The 19694-nt window shown below is 42.2% G+C and overlaps 2 protein-coding genes across 2 annotated transcripts; one reads left to right on the forward strand and one right to left on the reverse strand.

The window, feature by feature from the left end:
* Positions 1-103: 103 nt before the first annotated feature.
* On the forward strand, positions 104-17597 carry ap1g2 (adaptor related protein complex 1 subunit gamma 2). The gene is made up of 24 exons (XM_061797321.1): positions 104-237; positions 3549-3697; positions 4920-5396; positions 5924-6126; positions 8253-8377; positions 8515-8656; positions 9066-9162; positions 9246-9322; positions 9623-9718; positions 11029-11109; positions 11229-11327; positions 11429-11484; positions 12237-12350; positions 12430-12570; positions 12828-12882; positions 13811-13933; positions 14197-14286; positions 14390-14517; positions 14772-14876; positions 14988-15135; positions 15569-15716; positions 15999-16150; positions 16514-16612; positions 16730-17597. The coding sequence occupies exons 3-24, from the start codon at positions 5330-5332 to the stop codon at positions 16823-16825; spliced, it is 2442 nt and encodes an 813-aa protein (XP_061653305.1). The 5' UTR covers positions 104-237; positions 3549-3697; positions 4920-5329; the 3' UTR covers positions 16826-17597.
* Positions 17598-17652: 55 nt separating this feature from the next.
* On the reverse strand, positions 17653-19587 carry nedd8l (NEDD8 ubiquitin like modifier, like). The gene is made up of 4 exons (XM_061797324.1): positions 19434-19587; positions 18996-19043; positions 18831-18913; positions 17653-18032 (listed from the first exon to the last, which is right to left on the reverse strand). The coding sequence occupies exons 1-4, from the start codon at positions 19449-19451 to the stop codon at positions 17912-17914; spliced, it is 270 nt and encodes an 89-aa protein (XP_061653308.1). The 5' UTR covers positions 19452-19587; the 3' UTR covers positions 17653-17911.
* Between the last annotated feature and the right edge of the window lie 107 nt (positions 19588-19694).

The raw sequence follows: 19694 nt of genomic DNA on the forward strand, positions 1-19694 counted from the left end.
TAATTTTCTAAAACAAATCTTACACATGTACTTTTTTTTTTTGCTAAGCTGAAGTAATAGTTTCCCTTTGTCATTCACGAAGTCAAAACAAATGTTTGATTCGAAATTTGAATTGGGACCGCCCATTGCAACGCTCAGACACTTGTTCCTTGCGCTCTCGGCTTGCGTTCTTTCTCGACATTCGACAATTTGTGGCGGCGCTGCTGCGGAGAAAGATAGCTTTAATTTCCTTCCCTGGTGAGTACTTATTTGTGTGTGTGTATGTTTTTTGAAAAAAAATTATCTTTTCCCAAAAGACCGCGAAGGGCTAGCTAGCTATGCTAGGCTTAACTGCTAAGATGGCGCACACTCGAATGGAGCTTCAAAATAAAAGGCGGACGTCAATGCTCTTCGGTTAAGGAATGCAACCAGCAAGGTTCATTTGAATCTTGAGATGCATTAAAAAAATTTACTTTATTTGATATCTTGGGGAAAATAAATGGTAAATGGACTGCACTTATATAGCGCTTTATCTAGACCATCACAGTGCCCAAAGCGCTTTACAAAGCCTCACATTCACACACACATTCTAAAACCAATGGGCGACTGATGCCATGCGAGACACTGCCAGGCCCACTGGGAGCAAATTAGGGTTCAGTGTCTTGCCCAAGGACACTTCGCCAATCGTAGCCGGGATCCGAACCTGTTGTATCTACTGAGCCAAAGCTACCCTAAAATAATAATTGGTATCGCAAGACAAGTCCGGATCTGTGTGACAGACCACCGAGGACTCCACTAAAAGTGGTTTGATGAAGATCTGATATTGTATTTCAAAATAAAAGTATGAAAACTGCATATTTTGCTGTCATTACCCCTGACTGGAAAAAAATCTGAGATATCACAACACCGGTCCAGTTCTGGGGGACACTGCACAACCCCAGACCAACAAAAGTGGTCAAACCCAAATCTGATGTGGCATTTCAAAATAAGTCCCCTGAAATTGGTCTATTTCACTGTCATTACCACGGATTTAAAAAAATTCATTTAAAAAATCTATGCGATATCGCAACACCAGTCAAGTATGTTTTTCCTCCTGAATTGTGTAAATCTTAAAAGTTCATGTTAAGATGGATATACATGAATCAAATTCATGTGAAGGAGAAGATGATTGCTTAGAGACATTTGTATGATTTATTAATACTGCAATAGATATCTGAATAGCCATTCCATCCATCGTCTTCCGCTTATCCAAGGTCGGGTCGTGGGGGCAGCAGCCTCAGCCTCAGCAGGGAAGCCCAGACTTTCCTGTCCCCAGCCACTTCCTCCAGCTCTTCCGAGGGGATCCCAAGGCGTTCCCAGACAAGCCGAGAGACGTAGTTGTGGTCAAAAATGAAATATAACATTAAACGTCAACATTCGAGAGAAGAGAAATGCAAATCATGGTTTCCATGGATTTCTTTTTTTGGTACCAAGAGAAGGCGACAGCAATGGCGACAGCTCATGTGGAAACATAATACACAAACAACACTATCAATTCTATTTGACTAAAAGTCAAGATTGGCGGCATGGTGACCTGACTGGTTAGCACATATGCCTCACAGTCCTGAAGACCAGGGTTCAAATCCCGGCCCTGCCTGCGTGGAGTTTGCATGTTCTCCCTGTGCCTGCGTGGGTTTTCTCCATGCACTCCGGTTTCCTCCCACATCCCAAAAAAATGCTTGGTAGGTTGCTTGAAGACTCTTAAAACGCCCTTATGTGTGAATGTGTGCGTGAATGGTTGTTTGTTTATATGTGCCCTGCGATTGGTTGCCGACCAGTTCAGGGTGTACCCCGCCTCTCGCCCAAAGGCAGCTGGGATAGGCTCCAGCACGCCCGCAACCCTAGTGAGGATAAAGTGGTACAGACAGTGGATTGATGGAAAGTTAAGATTCCTTACGTGCTCAACTTTCCCAAAGAAGGAAGGAAGATGCACTCCAACTAGATCAACACTGTGTTTTTCATTGGCGCTTACATGAATTCACAGTGAAATGCCATCAGTACTTTTACAGGACAGAGGAGAAAAAGGTATCAAAGATATCAAAGGATGATGACGACGTATATTCTGACATTTGAACAATGCTTCAAGGCATAAAGACAAGTGCGTCTTTGAGCTGATTAATTATGTCAATCATATTTACTGTTGACAACTGATAAAAACGGCATAAAAGAAAAAAATAGCACCATGCTATCACGAAATAAAAATCAGTCAAATCAGAGATAGTGTTGTGCAGGTGTCCTGAAATCAGTGTAAATCATTAGAAAATGTTTAACCGAAACCTTGAGTCTGATAGAAAAATGCCCATATGTTTATGTCTTATTATTTAGTATTCTTATTTATGTCTTATTAGTTGAAAATTAGATGCTTAAACAGGCCATTTTCAGATTTTTTATTTTTTTTAATGGCGACCGCTCAAGCCATCTCATTTTCCAGGTCAAACTGAGAGCAAGCGCATTGTCATAATATGCTTCAAACTTCACAGAAAACAAGACAAACAGTGAATCACGTCTATTTAGTTTTCTATCGTGTCCAAATCCTATGAAAGTGTGATTGTCAAAGCCAAAATCAAGGATATTTTCATTTTTGTCAGAACCACAGAAAATCTCATCTGAATTAAAAAAAAAAAAAAAAAGTAGATTTCCCAACAATGTAATCTGAAAACAAATATTATTTTGCGCGAAACAATGAGAAAACACAATTTTAGCGGACTTCTGCCATTTTCTTTCCATTTCACTGTGCCGGATTTCGGCCACGTGAATTTAGCGGAAGTCCACCAAAATCGGGTTTTCTCATTGTTTCGCGCAAGGTAATAATACCTGTACTTGTTCTTTTCAGATTATGTTGTTGGGAAATCCCTATCCCACCTACTTTTTGAAATTTTTCAATTCTTTGCTTTTTGAGGGGGACGGGAGGGGACTTGGATTTGAACACCGTCAAGCATGACATCTCTCTGTTTTACCAGACTTTAGAAATTCTCATGAGATTGGTATCACTGCCAATATGGAGTCTTGAGTGACAACTAAAACATGTTTTTTTATTCAAACGAGTGATGAAGCGAGATGGGCATACAGTTAATGCAGCGGCACTGTCAGAGCACATGACAACACAGTTATTTAGTTATTTCGTTACTAAGTTTGAGAACGGTATTTATCCAAGGCCTTGGCTATTTCCTCTGGTTGAAACACACTAAAAGTCGTCCTTTTATCTGCAAGGATTTATTGTGGATTGCGCGTGCCCACCTTTGACCCAGAGGTGACGGTACAAGAAAATTGACTGTATATTAATTATTTAAACATTTTATTTCCAAATTCTAAAAATAGATTTCAATGTACAATATTCAGTTAAAAATGTGTAACATAATACTATCGGGCTGTATTACTTTTGCCCTTGCATTCCCAAGGGGGTTTTACTGACAGGTGTGTAATGGTCTTGGCCGGGTTGTTGGGAATCTCTATTTAATATATACCACAGTTTGCTGCTTAAACAATAGACTATGCAAACATAATGCTTCCAATCTGTTTCCACTCCACAGGTCACCATTACTGTTCAAAGCCAGAACATGCCTTTGAGAGCCTCCAGGACTACGGTATGGGTCTCATTGCCGTCTACTTCCTTCAGGGCTCTTTTGCTGATGCAGGCTAGAATTTTCTCAACTACAGAGGAACTAGTGGACCCAAACAGGTGAACAAGATCCTAACGTCATAATTAAGACAGCATTTTATTATGAATTTTATCAATCTGACTTTCTAGGAGGCAGCACGGTGGACCACTAGTTAGTACATCTGCCTCACAGTTCTGAGGACCCGGGTTCAAATCCGTTAAATGGATGGATGGATGGAGGGATGGATTTTCCAGGAATCTGCCCTGAGCAATCTTCCATCTTCATCTCCTTCCACACCTTGTTTTTGTTTTTGCTAATATGGCCTACATCACAGCCACGCATGAGCCCACAGGAGCTGTTGGGTTCCAATACTGTGGCTGTGGTGAAAAAGTCTCGATAAATGACCATCCATAAAATTCTGCTGATTTTCAAACTTTTGTGGTTTGTTTTTCTCTGTAGAAGCAAGAGGCATAATGCTATCAAATAATGCAATACAAAGGCTAAATCAGTACCCGGATTTATACTATGTACCTGTTTTTCCTGTCTGTTCATAGAGTCTCAGACATTTGGAGAGCAATTGCTAGGTGTAATGTCATTGAGCATACCCGTCTGTGTTGCACTCTCCACTTTCAGCGGGCTTAACGGCGCACTCAGCACATCATCACGGTCCGTCTTCCCTTCCTTGAAAAGTGCTGTATAAGTGTAATCGCAGGGCACATATAAACAAACAAACCATTCGCACTCACATTCACACCTACGGACAATTTAAAAGTCTTAAATTAACCTACCATGCATGGCACAGGGAGAACATGCAAACTCAGCACAGCCAAGAACCTGAGTCCTCAGAACTGTGAGGCAGATGTGCTAACTCGTTGTTCACCTTGCCGCCAATGAGAATATTTGTAAAAAAAAAAAAAAACACACTCATTAGTTTGAATATTGTCTTTTTTGGGTATTCAATTGAATATCGGTTCAAATTGGGGTTTGTCGAACCCTCTTCCTTTTTTCTTAAGTGATGCATTTATTTAGTATTTTAATGTTCAGGTTGTATTTATAATTCCAGCACTGTATGTTGTTAACGTTATCACGCTCCAGGCGTTAAAACTTGAATGACCAAATGCACATAGCCTATGTTTTGAATTGTTTTTATCATCGGATTGAAATCCTATTAAGAAATAGTCATAAGCTATTGGTTATAACAATTCCTTAATTAGTCCTTCTCATAAATTCATATGGTGTGTAATATGCTGCATCATTCATAAGAAAATAAAACTGTTAATGCAACAAATATTTTTTCCTTAGTGTAACGCCTTTCTTCAGAATGTGTTTGTCTTGATGGAGTGATATGGTGCTGTGAAAGAAGGCAGCACTCGCATCAATGTTTCATCAGGTTTCGTCCACCTGCTTCAACACCACACACACAGCAAGGAATTGCGGAAGTCATGGGAAAAGCTTTTGGACAGTAGTTGGCGTTAATCCGGAAACGGAATATATTGTATTCAAAATAAAAGTATTGATAACGCTTTGACACCATTGCATTGAATAATTCTCCTTGTCTTAATTATTATTCATCCAACAATGCAAAAACACCTTGTACCGCGATTTTTAAAAACATACTACATTTATTTTGAAAGATTATATAAGAAAATGACTCGCAACATAATTTATTTTGAAAGATTGTACAAGGAAATGACTCACCACTGGCATCAGTTATGTGTTTGTTCACGAGTACAGCGCCAAGATTGGTGTCCACCAGGGCGGTTGCGGATGTGTGCAAAGGTAGTTTGTTTATGTTTTTAATGGCGTACTCTACGCATTGTTGAGCATGTTTTTTTTATATATATATGACAGCAATCGTCCACATCAGTAGACTGTCATGCTAATCTATCCATCTCTTTAGCGTGACACCCTCTCCACTGTTAGCTCGGCGCGACGAAAGGTTTAGCCACCGGCTACGCCGCCTGAGAGACCTGTGTCGTTGGTGGAGGTAGTATCAAAATAACTTGTTAACACCACAACCCAATGTCTATTTTTACACATTCAAAAGCGCCGTAATGCGCCGTTAAGTTTCACTAACTTGAAAACATCTACAAATGTATTGCGTACCGTCAGCATTAAACTACGGGAATAAGTGGTATTTATAATGGGCCGATATATATTTGTATGAATGTCAGATGCAGAAGTAAACGGACTATTTGAATCTATTCTAACCTTTCTATTTCTCTCTCTCTCTCTCTCTCTCTCTCTCTCTCTCTCTCTCTCTCTCTCTCTCTCTCTCTCTCTCTCTCTCACACACACACACACAGCCATGTCTCCATCGATACCACTGCAGGAGATGATCCGGGCCATCAGGTCAGCCAGGACTCAGTGTGAGGAGCGGGGTGTCATACAGAGGGAATGCGCTGCCATCCGGGCACAATTCAGACAATCTGACGACGACGGCCGGTCTCACAACCTGGCCAAGCTTCTCTATGTGCACATGCTTGGCTACCCAGCACACTTTGGTCAGGTGAGAGGATTTGAGTTAATAGAGATGAATGCGATCAGGCTGGCACAGTGAGCGACTGGTTAGCGCATCTGCCTCACAGTTATGGGGACCGGGGTTCAAATCCCGGCCCCGCCTGTGTAGAGTTTGCATGTTCTCCCCGTGCCTGAGTGGGTTTTCTCCAGGCACTCCGGTTTCCTCCCACATCCACAAAAAATGCACGGTAGATTGATTAGAGACTCTAAATTGCCCGTAGGTGTATGAATGTGAGTGTGAATGGTTGGTTGTTTCTATGTGCCCTGCGATTGGCTGGCGACCAGTTCAGGGTGTACCATGCCTCCCGCCGGAAGATGGCTAGGATAGGCTCCAGCAGCCCGCGACCCTATTGAGGATAAGCGGTTAAGAAAATGGATGGATGGATGGAGTGTGATGAGAAACCATCATGGCAGATGGTGCATCTGAGTCACTTCACAATGGAAATGTTTTCCCTGAAAGTGTAAAAGCTCCAAATACTTGATGAACAAAATAGAATGGGTCGACTTGCAAGTCTGCAAAGCTCTAAATGTAAAACTGTATTTCCGCTGGCCTATGACCCCCCAATATTGCCAATATTTTAGAGCATGACTATATTGTCTGTTATATATAAAATGGTTCACAATTGGTAGTAAATAGTAATCGGACAAAGTCTGTAGTTCATCTTTGAAGGACCCCTGGAAATGCCCAAAATGAGCCTAAAATGTCTGCTTCTAACCCTGATACTGGCTTTGGGGGCTGAGGTTTTTTTATTTTGTATTTTTATTTTTTTAATAATAATTGTCTATATATATATATATATATATATATATATACACACACACACACACACACACACACACACACACGTATTAGAGGTTTGGCAGCTGTGGCCAGATGATTAAGCCTGCCACTGTAGGTTAAGATCTTGTGACTTTTTGGTGTTTTTGGAGACTCTCCCAGGTGATTCTCCTTGTGATTTTCACTCGTGCAGGTAGCACTTCACCACCAAGCTTTTGAATTACACTTGTCAATTTAGTGTGGAAATTGGTGTTTGTGGCATATGTCTGCAAACACAAATGACCTTTCCCTCCAAAAGGTCTAAAATCAACTAGGATATCGGTGTTGTATACTATGAGTTCAACAGACGGCAAAAAGTCTTATTCCGTGCAAGTCATTTATTGATGACGTCACCAACCCAACTCTGTGCTTCCTGTACCTTCGGCAACACCCTCTCTAACATGGACTTAGTATAAAAGTGTCAATTTTATTAAAAACAAAAATCACCTTGGTTTTCTCATACAAGTGTCCAAAAAAGGCCCCTCTTACAGCTACTTCTGTTTGACCCAGTTTTGTATCCGCTTTGTCCATATTTGGCTAAGACTGCCCCCTTTCCTCTGATTGGTTGCCTCCATGTAGAAGACCCAACCCTCACTACTTGTGAGAGCACACGTGTTGTTATTTTGACAGCGCTGGCTCGTTGGCAGAGAGGTAGGCGGAGATCTTCACTAGTGACATAGATAAGCTCGGAAAATACGAATGACCTGATTTCAGGCCTCTCGGCAGAAAAGCTTCTGGAACTCAGGAATGTGCGGAGGATTTAAATTCATATTTCATATGTTTACCAGGCAGCACGGTGACCGACTGGTTAGAGCGTCAGCCTCACAGTTCTGAGGAGCGGGGTTCAATCCCTGGTCCCACCTGTGTGGAGTTTGCATGTTCTCCCCGTGCCTGCGTGGGTTTTCTCCGGGCACTCCGGTTTCCTCCCACATCCCAAAAACATGCATTAATTGGGGACTCTAAATTGCCCGTAGGTGTGAATGTGAGTGTGAATGTTGTTTGTTTGTATGTGCACTGCGATTGGCTGGCAACCAGTTCAGGGTGTACCCCGCCTCCTGCCCGATGATAGCTGGGATAGGCTCCAGCACGCCCGCGACCCTAGTGAGGATAAGCGGCTCAGAAAATGGATGGATGGATGGATGGATATGTTTACCACCGAGTCCGCCCTGGGTCTAGCTCAGCTGTTTTGGAGCTATTCCTGATTTCCACTGGAACGTGCAAAGAGATCCGAATTTCTTTTGAGGCATGTCTTCTGTCGTATACTTTTCATTTAACGGCGTTTTCATTCTCGCTGTTAGATGGAGTGTGTTCGCATGATCGCCAGCCCTCGTTACAGTGAAAAGCGTGTAGGCTACCTGGGAGCCATGATGCTGCTGGATGAGAAGCAGGATGCCAGTTTGCTCATCACCAATTCTATAAAGAAGTAAGTAGCCCATTCCAATCAGGAACTTCAAATTTCTCACAACATATAAGGAGAAAGTGGAAATCAGAAATTACAAAGCTTTTTCGAATTTCATTCATCATATAATACAGCAGTCGTGTGCTTTTCTTGCCTTTCAGTGACCTGTCACACAGTAGCCAGTATGTGCAGTCTCTGGCTCTGTGCACACTCGCTTGCATAGGCTCAGCAGAGATGTGCAAAGATCTCGCCCCAGAGATCGAGAGGCTGCTTCGAGCCTCTAATTCTTATATTAAGAAGAAGGTAAAAAGCTTCTCATTATTTACATAAAAAAAAAATCCTGTCCATTATAGAATGGAACCTGGAAGTCAAACACATTTGAAAACGGCAACAACCAAATATTTGTTGTTGCACCGTGAACCGGGTGTAAAAAGATGGAAAAACAACTACTACTCTCGGCAATGCTTAGTACAGTAATAACAGTAATTAGCAGTTTATAGGTAAACCATAATACCATAAACAATTTCATTCTTAATCGCTAACTAAATGCAAAAAAAAACCAACAACAATAAGGGAAAGCAGTAAGAGTGATCAGGTAATACTGAGATTGTTTGTACTGTTCCTTAGGTAATCAATACAGTTAATATAGTTCGGTTCTGGATTAAACAAGCAATGGATCAATGTCACTGATGTCATTCTCTTGTTTACCAAGGCTGCACTGTGTGCCATATACATTGTTAGAAAGGTTCCAGATCTCTGGGAACTCTTTGCCCCAACAGCTCGCTCTCTCCTGTCTGAGAAGCACCACGGTCAGTATACCGTCTGCACCTGTCTGAGACAAACATTTCGTGGGTGGTTTGTACTCAAAAGTTTTGGCTCTGTTTCTCTCAAGGTGTGCTCCACGGTGCTGTAGTGCTCATCACTGTGCTCTGTGAGTGTAATCCAGAGACACTGAAGCGCTTCAGAAAGGTGCAAAGGACCCCCTCCCAAACCCCCACCCCACACACACACACACACACACACACACTACAAGTGCACACACACTTTGGGACTGATAACACTAAGTAAATTCACTTAAGATGCTAACATAAACTGTTAAACAACTGGCCTGCAGAACTCTACATTCCCTTGTTTATACAGTGAAATGCTCTACAAACATCTTCAGGGACAAACTTGAATGCACCTCCCCTATAGTCTTGTTCAGAAGTGAAGGCCCTTGACTACCTGAGTTTAGCATGTCTACTTAGACAGTGTCTGTGTATATTGCAGGCGGTCCCAGATCTGGTTCACATTATGAAAGGCTTGGTCACTTCCAGTTACTCTCCAGAGCATGATGTGGCAGGGATCAGTGATCCTTTCCTACAGGTTTGTCTACACTTTAATACAGCTAATTGCACACCCAGCGAGACGACCGAATTGGACAAATGTGAACAAATCATAGTCAACGATTTACCCTGGCACACATACAGACTCAACAGCAAAAGAGCGATCCGATCCCCCCGTGTTATTATCGTAAAACAATGTTTTGAAGCGCCACATAGACTATACTATCCTATTATTACCCATCCATCCATTTTCTACATCGCTTATCCTCACTAGGGTTGCGGTCGTGCTGGAGCCTATCCCAGCTATCTTCGGGCGAGAGGCGGGGTATACCCTGAACTGGTTGCCAGCCAATCGCAGGGCACATATAAACAAACAATCTTTCGCACTCACATTCACACCTATGGGGAATTTAGAGCCTTCAATTAACCTACCATGCATGTTTTTGGAATGCGGGAGGAAACCGGAGTACCCGGAGAAAATCCGCACAGGCACAGGGAGAACATGCAAACTCCACACAGACGAGGCAAGATTTGAACCAGCTCTTGTTTTTATTGATCTAAGCTCATGTGATATGACATGGCATTTTTGATTGGCTGTTATATCTGCAACATTGCATTATTGTTCACTTGCAATTTAAATTCTGAATCGCAGCAAAACTAATTGTGGACGGTAGGCCATACATGCAAACGAGTTGCAGAACCCTGCACACTGTGCAGCAATTCACTCTCATTAGGCCGCGTCACTCGGTGTACGGCAGCCTTTAAACACTTAACCTGAATCTAGTGGGAAAGGTCACAGGCTAACATGCTCCTCCCCATCAGCAGTGAGATGCTTGTGTCTCAAGCTAATAAAGTGGAAGAAGAGCCAGTGCAACATGGAGCTCTCAAAGAGGGCAGACCTCAGTCCATCTATATTAGCTCAAAGGAGCTAACATTTCATCCATATCCAGAATTGCTCCTAATATGGTTTCATTTGATCTTGATTTATGAAACTGCTTCCTTTTAACTATTAAGAGCACACAACCTGATATGATGTAAATTTAGAGCTCCTACTATTTTTCAATGGCAATTTCCTTGTCACATCTGATTTGTGGGAAATTCTGTTCACCTATCTGAATTTAATCCAGATGAAACTTTGTTAGAGATTTAAGTTTCTGACCACGCATACACAAAAAATATCAGTCATGTTTGGGAAGTTATTTGTATTCAGTCACCGCTGCCTACCTAGCGTTCATACATTTAAAAAAATAAAATAAAAAAAATAGAATCACCATCTGTAGACAGGATGTTACACACAAACAAATCCTTGCCTGTTAAAAAAAAAAAAAAAAAAGTCTCCTCCATTCGTAGGTCCGCATCTTGAGACTGCTGCGAATCCTAGGTCACAACAACGAGGCAGCTAGCGACACCATGAATGATCTACTAGCTCAGGTTTGATTAATGCTTACAGCGCATGCCTCATTGTCTCACACTTGAGGCTAGCTGTTTAATGTTGTTGTTTGCAACAGGGAATCTAATGGATGATTTTGTGTGGATATGCTTTTGTATAGGTAGCTACCAACACAGATAGCACTAAGACTGTGGGCAATGCTGTGCTGTATGAGACTGTTCTTACGGTGCTGGACATCAAGTCCGAAAGTGGCCTCAGGGTGAGAGACACTTTTGAATGGGGTGCGGTACATTCACAATACTTACTAGTTACTATTCTATTCAATCACAGCAATTCATAAATATACACTTATTTCCTCAGATCCTGGCTGTGAACATCCTGGGTCGCTTCCTTCTTAATAACGACAGGAACATTCGGTCAGTGCAGCTTAACAGCTTTCGACCCCAAATTCCTTTTCCTCATTTTCATCTCTTCCCCCATCCTCTGCTTCCTTTTCTGTACATTTTTGTTCCTCGAGGCCACTGGCAACTTCCTGACAGGTTGTCATCAGTCTGAGCTATCTCATCACTTTGGTCTGGTACATTATCTCTGGAGCCACACTAGAAGGTCACTTTCTGTCTGCAAGGCAGGGTGAATGCTCATCAATTGTACCTCTGGGGTTTGTTATAGTAATATTTTTCCTAGCTCTTATCTTTAAGGGACATGAGGTCACTACACAGGGTTGCCCGGTTTTTCCCTGCAGGGGCCTTTATTACTTTGTGGCGATAATGGGACATCTTTTTTTGTTTTTTATCATGCATGTGACAGCTCAGGTGATAAGGTGTTGCTGTCAAAGTTTAAGGGTTAATATTGTTTTAGCAGAATGAAAAAAAGATACGATACAAGGGAAATTAACAAAATTTACTATTATTATTATTTTAATTATTAATAGGCGACATAATGGCCGACTGTTTAGCCCATCTGCCTCACAGTTCTGAGGACCCGGGTCAAATCCGGCTTTGCCTGTGTGGAGTTTGCATGTTCTCCCCGTGCCTGCGTGGGGTTTTCTCCGGGTACTCCGGTTTTCTCCTACATTTGTGATTTATTCATTTTTTGATTTTATTTATTTATTTGAATAAAGCTCGCGCTTACTATTTTGCTGGATTTATGTTGCTGTGTGCCTGTCCAGATACATTGCCATGACATCCCTACAAAAGATTGTTGGGACAGACAACATTGCAGTGCAGCGGCACAGAGGAACCATCGTGGACTGCTTGAAGGACCCGGATGCTTCTGTCAAACGGTAACTTTCCACCTGCTTCATAGTACATGAACCAGTTTAAAACGAGAGCTAATTTCCAGGACCATTTTCATTCGTTTAGCCGTGCGTTAGACCTCTCCTTAGCATTGGTGTCTGCCAGCAACATCCGCTCCATGATGAAGGAGCTGCTCGCATTCCTTTCCTCCTGTCCCCCCGAACTCAGAGCCGAAGCAGCCAGCGGTATTTTCCATGCCGCGGAGAGGTGAGTGAATCATGCATGCATTCATGTTATCTAAGCCGGCATGCAAACATTCACAATTGCATGTGATCCCAGGGATTGCTTTCCTGCCATTGCGTGGCACACAGCTCAGTGTGCCTGTGTCTACTCTCAAAGACATTATTGTATGCCTCAGTGGCAGTGTGGCGATGTCACCACAGCTTCTGTGCGCGTGTTCACGGCAGTGAAGACACAGATGGATTTCTGACCTGCTCTAAAGCACCATTGTGTGTGTTTGTCAGGTACGCACCCTCCCAGCGCTGGCACATTGACACCATCCTGCATGTCCTCACCATGGTAAATGCTGACGCAACGTTACACACATCGTTGCCTTCAACGAGGTTATGTGTGCGACTCCTGCCTTCAGGATGACCAGTTACTATGACCATCAATAAATCTGACCAATAAATGCACTATTGCATTAATTTATTATTGCTGTTTCTGCCTGAATGATCTTACATTTGCTCACCAAAGAGACTGTGCTCCACACGGTTGTCGAAAAAATCAACATTTTTGGACAATTTACTTCCAAGTTGTTGTTGTCTCTTATTAGTTACTGCCATTTAGTTACATTACTGTCTCTGAATTGTAATGGGCATCTACGTCCGTGTTCATTTTGAGTTGCTTTCACCAAAACAACTGCAGAACTCCTCAGACACTAAGCATGAAATGTAAGTTTCAATCATACGCTGACAACGTACGGCTTCTCCTCACTAGGGTTGCGGGCGTGGTGGCGCCTATCTCTGCTAACGAGAGAGACGGGGTACACCCTAAACTGGTCGCCAGCCAATCGCAGGGCACATATAGACAAACAATCTTTCACATTCACACCTATAGGCAATTTAGAGACCTCAATTAACCTACCATGTACGTTTTTGAAATGGGGGAGGAAAATGGAGTACCCGGAGAAAACCCACGCAGGCACGGGGAGAACATGCAAACTCCACACAGGCGAGGCCGGATTTGAACCCGGTCCTTAGAATGTGCTAACTATTTGACCACCGTTCCACCCATCACATAATTCTGTTTCAGCAAAATTCAATCATTACTCAACTCATCTTTATTTATAGATACATTTTGACAACCTGGTTAACTGTTTCCGTTTTGTATGTGATAGAAAGTCAGTAGGGCAAGTTAAATTCTTGCATCAGTTGTCAGGTGTGTGTGAAAGTGTCTGAAAATGTGTTTATGCGCTCCTGTTTGTTCCCAATTCCTGCACTGATAGGCCGGAGGTGATGTAAGAGATGAAACTGTCCCCAACCTGATCCTGCTCATCACCAATGCTTCTGAGCTTCACCGTTACACCGTCCACAAGCTTTACCGAGCACTCCTCGCTGACATCTCTCAGGTGTGTGTGTGTGTGTGTGTTTTTTCTGCAATTCTTTGCTCCGGCAAAGTACAATTTTTGTAGCAACATTGAAACGTGCTCAATTCTGTCACTAACCTTTGCTAACGCAGAAGTAATTACAGTAAATATTTGTATGAAAAACACTTCTCTGCCATAAAATGCTGATGCAGTTACAATAATTTCTTAGTGTAACATCTCCATGTTCCATGCAGACACATTACACGTTTTGTACACAGTTGTATACATTTTATGGGTGTCTACAGCAACCGCTAGTTCAGGTGGCATGCTGGTGCATTGGAGAGTATGGGGACCTGCTACTTGGAGGAGAGTGTCAAGAGATGGAGCCCATTGAGGTAAGCGGAGCAGACTGGTTTTTTTGTTTTTTTTGTTTGTTTTTTTTCATAAAGGAAAAGATCTTTTGTTTTTTTGTTCACTATTGTTAATCATTCCAATTAGGTGACTGCCGACAGCGTGCTGGATGCGTTGGAAACGGTTCTACAGTCTCACATGTCAACCCCGGCGACAAGAGGCTTTGCTCTCACCGCCACCATGAAACTGAGCACCCGAATCAATGACAATGTCGAGTAAGACACACTTAACAGCTCGTAGTGGTTCCATGCTGTCCCAACATGAACACAACTCTTCTATATTGTTTACTGCTTAGGGTGCTTGATAGTATTATAGTCCCTTTCCAAATAAAGCTAAATTGAAAATGTTTAATGGGATTGAATTAATCACCAAAATGGGCCAAAATGTTAATATACGAAAAAACACTGAAAAATTCTATAAATCTTGTAACTCCCATGTCCATATTTTCACGTCTGTCTGTTTTTTTTAGTCGAATAAGAAGCATTGTAAGCATTTACGGCAGCTGTACAGATGTGGAGCTCCAGCAGAGGGCAGTGGAATACAACGCGCTCTTCAGAAAATATGACCACATGAGGTTTGTGAGGATTTGAATGTTGGAGGGAAAACACTGTAGTATAATGCCAAGAGGACAAAAACATAGATATTCTTGTTGAAGTACTGAGACAGACGTTCACTGTCTCCACAGGGCAGCAGTGCTGGAGAGAATGCCTGTGATTGAGAGGAACTCTCCGGGTCATACCAACGGGGACTCGATGGGGGATGTCATCAAAGAGATGGAGGTGGGCAAGGTGAAGCCGAAAGAGGCCCTGCTGCCACAGCAGCCCGCTAACCAGGTACAATTCTGATGCCCTCGGAGCACATGACACCAGTGTCGATGCACTTTTATGCCAAATGATTTAAGTGCAACTAAGTGTTGATTTCTATGTACTAGCTTTGAGTTTGTGCTTATTTATTCAGGTAAATAAGGTGGATGGGTTTTATTTGTTATCTAAAGCAGCTTTCCTGCCTGAGCATCATTTCATCTTTGTGTGTTCTGCTAAATCAATGGTAATAAAGCTCAGCTAACCAGTTTGTATTGTTCTGCCTGGCATAAGATCACTCGGTGAGTCAGAAGTCGAGAATTTAGTCTGCCAACATGGCTGCCATTGTTTTGTATCAGTCTGTGTCTTCATTTGCATTTCTGGCATCCCACTTTAATTAGCGTTCTTATTTTATCATTGTGGGTTTGGAATGAATAATGATGCATAGCTGTTTGGTTTTCTTAAGATATGTGATCTTTTGGACCTGCTTGGGCACTCCGAGGGGTCCGTTCAAGCCGACACAGTACTCGTCCAGCCCATAAACACAGCCAAGCCTGCCGGAGGGGACCTTCTGGATCTGTTGGGAGGCTTTGAGCCCACCCCCCTGGCGCCAGGTCCGAGTTCTACACACACGTGGACTATCCAACAAGAAGAAAAGGGGAAACAAAACATCCTTGTTGCTAGGCTAACGCTGAAAAGCTGCTTCCAATCTTTAAATGTGACCTGATTACCACAATGATACATCATTCAAAAGCATCTTTAATGCCTTTTCAGAAAATGGATGTAGATCAAAAACATGACCCATCGTTTTTCGTGTGAGAGGGTCACATATTTGAAAAGAACGAGTCGTGTTTTGTCTAGGCTTGTACCACATTATCATGTTACTTGTCTCATAGCCCCAGCAGTGACGGTGTACGAGAAGAACGGTGTAACTTTGACACTCAGCTGTGAGAAACATTCCGACTCGAGCCTGACAGTGACCCTGAAAGGAAGCAACTCCTCTGACTCAGACATCGCAAGCTTCGCTCTCCAGGCTGCTGTGCCCAAGGTTTTCCGCCTTTTCGTCAGAATTGCGAGGAACAGAGCACTTTGGGACACAATTGTGATGTAAATGTGTCCCAATTGAAAAGAATTTGGGGTTATTTTCATTCTGATTTCAGCCAGAGTTGAGAAATTTCTAAATGATTGCTTCAAGCTGCGGTATACGAGCCTCACTGAGGTGTTAAAATTCTTGTTGCTTATGGAAAACCATTCGAGCATTTATTCAACATCCATTCGATTCGCTCTCTGTCCTAACTAGTAAGACAATGCAGCATAGTACTAGAAAAACTATTAGGACAACTACACGTTAACTAACGACATGAGCAAACTGTGTGTTTGGTGTCCTCACCTGTGTATTGGATGATTTCAGAGTGTCCACTTACACATGAAGGCCCCCAGCGGGAATGCTCTTCCTGCACGAGGCTTCGCTCCGGTGACCCAGTTGGTGCTTCTCAACAACCCAAACAAGGTGATGCACACGGATACCTGTTATCTTCCCCATTCTAATGGTATTTTCTTGAGCCTGACCCCTCGCGGAAATACGTCATTCAAATTTCATCTTCTCCATCTCACCCACGCCCTCCAGGTCAACCTTAAAATGAGGATACGCATATCTTACTCAAGCCAAGGATCTTCCATTCAGGACACAGTCCAGATTGATTCCTTTCCCGGACTTTCCTGATTGGCACCTGTCAGTCTACTATCAGACCTCCACAATACCATTCCTCAAATTCCTGGAATGGTTGTTTTACGCTAATGTCGAACTTTGACAGAAAACACAATCTTATGGTCTATTTTGATATTGCATTCTCTACTTTGGAATACATAAAAACAATCAAGTATTGATGTTTTCCAATGTCGACCGTCTATATAAAATGTCACCTGTGTAATATTCAGGGTTTTGAATACTGTAGTTGATTTTACCTGGAATGATTCTTTCACTTTTGAGATATTGAATGTCTCGTAGCACTCCCTGCCTCCAAATGTTTTGAAATGATTTCATTAAATTCAGTTCAGTACTAACAAATGAACCTTTACTATACCATGATGTCATACACTCAAGAGCCCCCATGTTCTCCTGTGCCTTTCATCCTTTTTTGCTCATTTAATTACAAAGTGGGAATCAGCATTTCAATTACTGTACTTTATAATGAACCTCTTGAAAAATAGCCATTTGTTGATTAGTCAACGCAAATCCCAAAAAAATTAAGGACTATATTGTGATGTAAATAAGTTGTGGTTCTCTTATTTTATTGTAAAGCCCAATACACATATGCTTCTTTTTTAAAAAAAAGGGCTAGATCACATTTTAAAGTCCGCAAATAACTGGAAATCCTGGGTTTCTGCAGTGGTACTTTAAATGGATGTTCAAACTATTTCAGATCTACAAAAAGTATTTGGATCCATGCTCATTTTGTAATAAAGAAGGGTGTGTTACAGCACCTTTAAGCAGCCATGTGTGTTGGTATTATACTCTGACCAGTGTGTGCATTGGAGGAAAGCACCAAATTCAACTTTAGCATTTATTCACAAGCATGAATTACCACAGCATTGTTAAAACTCTTAAGTGCCTGTCTGAACAGAACAAACTGAGAATGCCAATGTGGGTTTCAAAAACATTCACAAAGGGAACACGGCATCCTTTCTTTTTTTTTTTTTATATATCTGGGAGGGGTAATTTTGTTGCTTTGTTTTTATTGTAACATGGTCAAATGAAGTCAGGACAACCAAAGCGTTGGCACACAGCTGGCATCATGTCAAGCGTCATTCATGACACTAAGAGTTGTACATCGGGTGTGTGGTATGCTTTCCCTCCCCTTAACGCCAACACCAGATGGAGCACTGAGCCTCCTTGGATTTTGTAGTCTGCCGCCGTCTTCTCATCGTTCCTGAACGACAAGAAACACGAGAATTTTCTTTTCATAAATACGGCTGAAGAAAAGGTTTCTCAGGCCATGACATAGTTACCTCCAGAGATATAAATTGACCCCCATTAATCGTGGTGTGGATACGTTTCAGTGTGGAAATCCACAACGGGTGTCAAATTTTTGTAGTTGCGGTTTCTTTCAGAGGGCCGTATACATGTTTTTATTGCCTCTGCATATTATTACATAGACACAACAAATTGATGGATATCTTGTTTTAAAATCAGAATTCAAGGATAATAGTTTGTTCAACTATTGTTCATCCATCAATCCATTTTCCGTACTGCTTCTCAGTAGGTTCATGGGTGTGCTAGCGCCAATTCAGGGTACACCCTGAACTGGTCGCCAGCCAATCGCAGGGCACATATGAACAAAGAACCAATTCACACCTACGGACAATTTAGTCATCAATTAACCTACCACGTGTGGTTATTTTTGCAATGTGAGGGGAAACCGGAGTACCCGGAGAAACCCCACGCTGGCACGGGCAGAATATGCAAATTCTACACAGGCGAGGCCGGATTTGAACCCGAACTCTGAGGCAAATGTGCTGATCAGTCATCCACAGTGCCTCCAACTATTGTTCAAGTTACTGTAGAAAGGGGTTTTAACAAAATGTTGGAAACATGGAAGTTCACGCACATGATTTGCGTTCACGGGCCCCATAAAATGATGTCGCAGGCTGAGTCTGGCCGCCGGGCCTTGAGTTTGACACCTGTGATATAGAGACTCCATATAATCATGGACTGTGAAGGAGCTCACATCTGTTTTCCGCTGTAGATAAGTCTTTGTTGTTGAGGGGGTATCCCTTCCTTCTCTTCCACCCTTTCTTTGATACGCTCCACCTAGAACGCAATGAAAGATTTTAGGACATGGATCTGTAATAGGAGTTTTCTTCATGAGAACCAAGTTTTTAACCTGCATTACCTTGTCTGTGGGCTCAATGTCAATTTCTATTTCTTTTCCAGTCAGAGTCTGAAACAGAAGGAACACATAAGGCCATCATGTAGCACAAACTAATCCAGAATGTTTGTGTTTAGGTGTGCTGAAAAATCTTTGCTACTATTGTTGTTCCTAGCTTCTACAGTATCGCTTTTTTTGAACCCCAAGGCAGCAGAACAGCAGAATTGGAAGTTTCTCACTTTTCACGTTTAATTCTACAAAGTAGGGCACGAAGAATACTACATGACAGAGACATTTAAGATATTTATGGGAAGTGACTTCACCCGTTGTAGTAGGAAACAACACGACAAACGCATTGTTTATAATGCAGCCACCACAGTGGAAGCTACAAAATGAAAATGTTGAAGGGATACCTCCAACGAGCAAACGTTCGTGTTTGACTTAAAATGACAAGCTCCTTACCTTCACTTTGATCAGCATTTTGAACGAGGACTAGGACAAAACTTTAAATTATGTGAACATGTAATGAATAAAGCGATAGAGTCGTGTGGGTGGTACTTCTAAACCGCTCGCCGGGATGATTCAGGACTACTTCCTGTGTAACACCCTAAGCGTTCCGGAAGAGATGTTCACATTACATTCTCGTCCGATGATTCAACGTGACTATATAAAATGTCACATTTTCCTCACCATTTAAACGCGTTTAAATTACTTAAGTAGGTA

The sequence above is a fragment of the Phyllopteryx taeniolatus genome, chromosome 14 (genome assembly GCF_024500385.1).
Source record: "Phyllopteryx taeniolatus isolate TA_2022b chromosome 14, UOR_Ptae_1.2, whole genome shotgun sequence".
NCBI lineage: Eukaryota > Metazoa > Chordata > Actinopteri > Syngnathiformes > Syngnathidae > Phyllopteryx > Phyllopteryx taeniolatus.

Excerpts from the sequence above, each read along its gene's own strand:
- nedd8l (XM_061797324.1), bottom strand. Across the intron at positions 18,914-18,995 it reads ACATTGAGCCCACAGACAAG|GTGGAGCGTATCAAAGAAAG; the intron begins GTAATGCAGGTT and ends ATTGCGTTCTAG. Across the intron at positions 18,033-18,830 it reads ATCTACAGCGGAAAACAGAT|GAACGATGAGAAGACGGCGG; the intron begins GTGAGCTCCTTC and ends CTTGTCGTTCAG.
- ap1g2 (XM_061797321.1), top strand. The coding sequence starts at position 5,330 with ATGTGTTTGTTCACGAGTACAGCGCCAAGATTGGTGTCCACCAGGGCG. Across the intron at positions 11,485-12,236 it reads AATAACGACAGGAACATTCG|ATACATTGCCATGACATCCC; the intron begins GTCAGTGCAGCT and ends GTGCCTGTCCAG. Across the intron at positions 12,883-13,810 it reads TCCTGCATGTCCTCACCATG|GCCGGAGGTGATGTAAGAGA; the intron begins GTAAATGCTGAC and ends CTGCACTGATAG.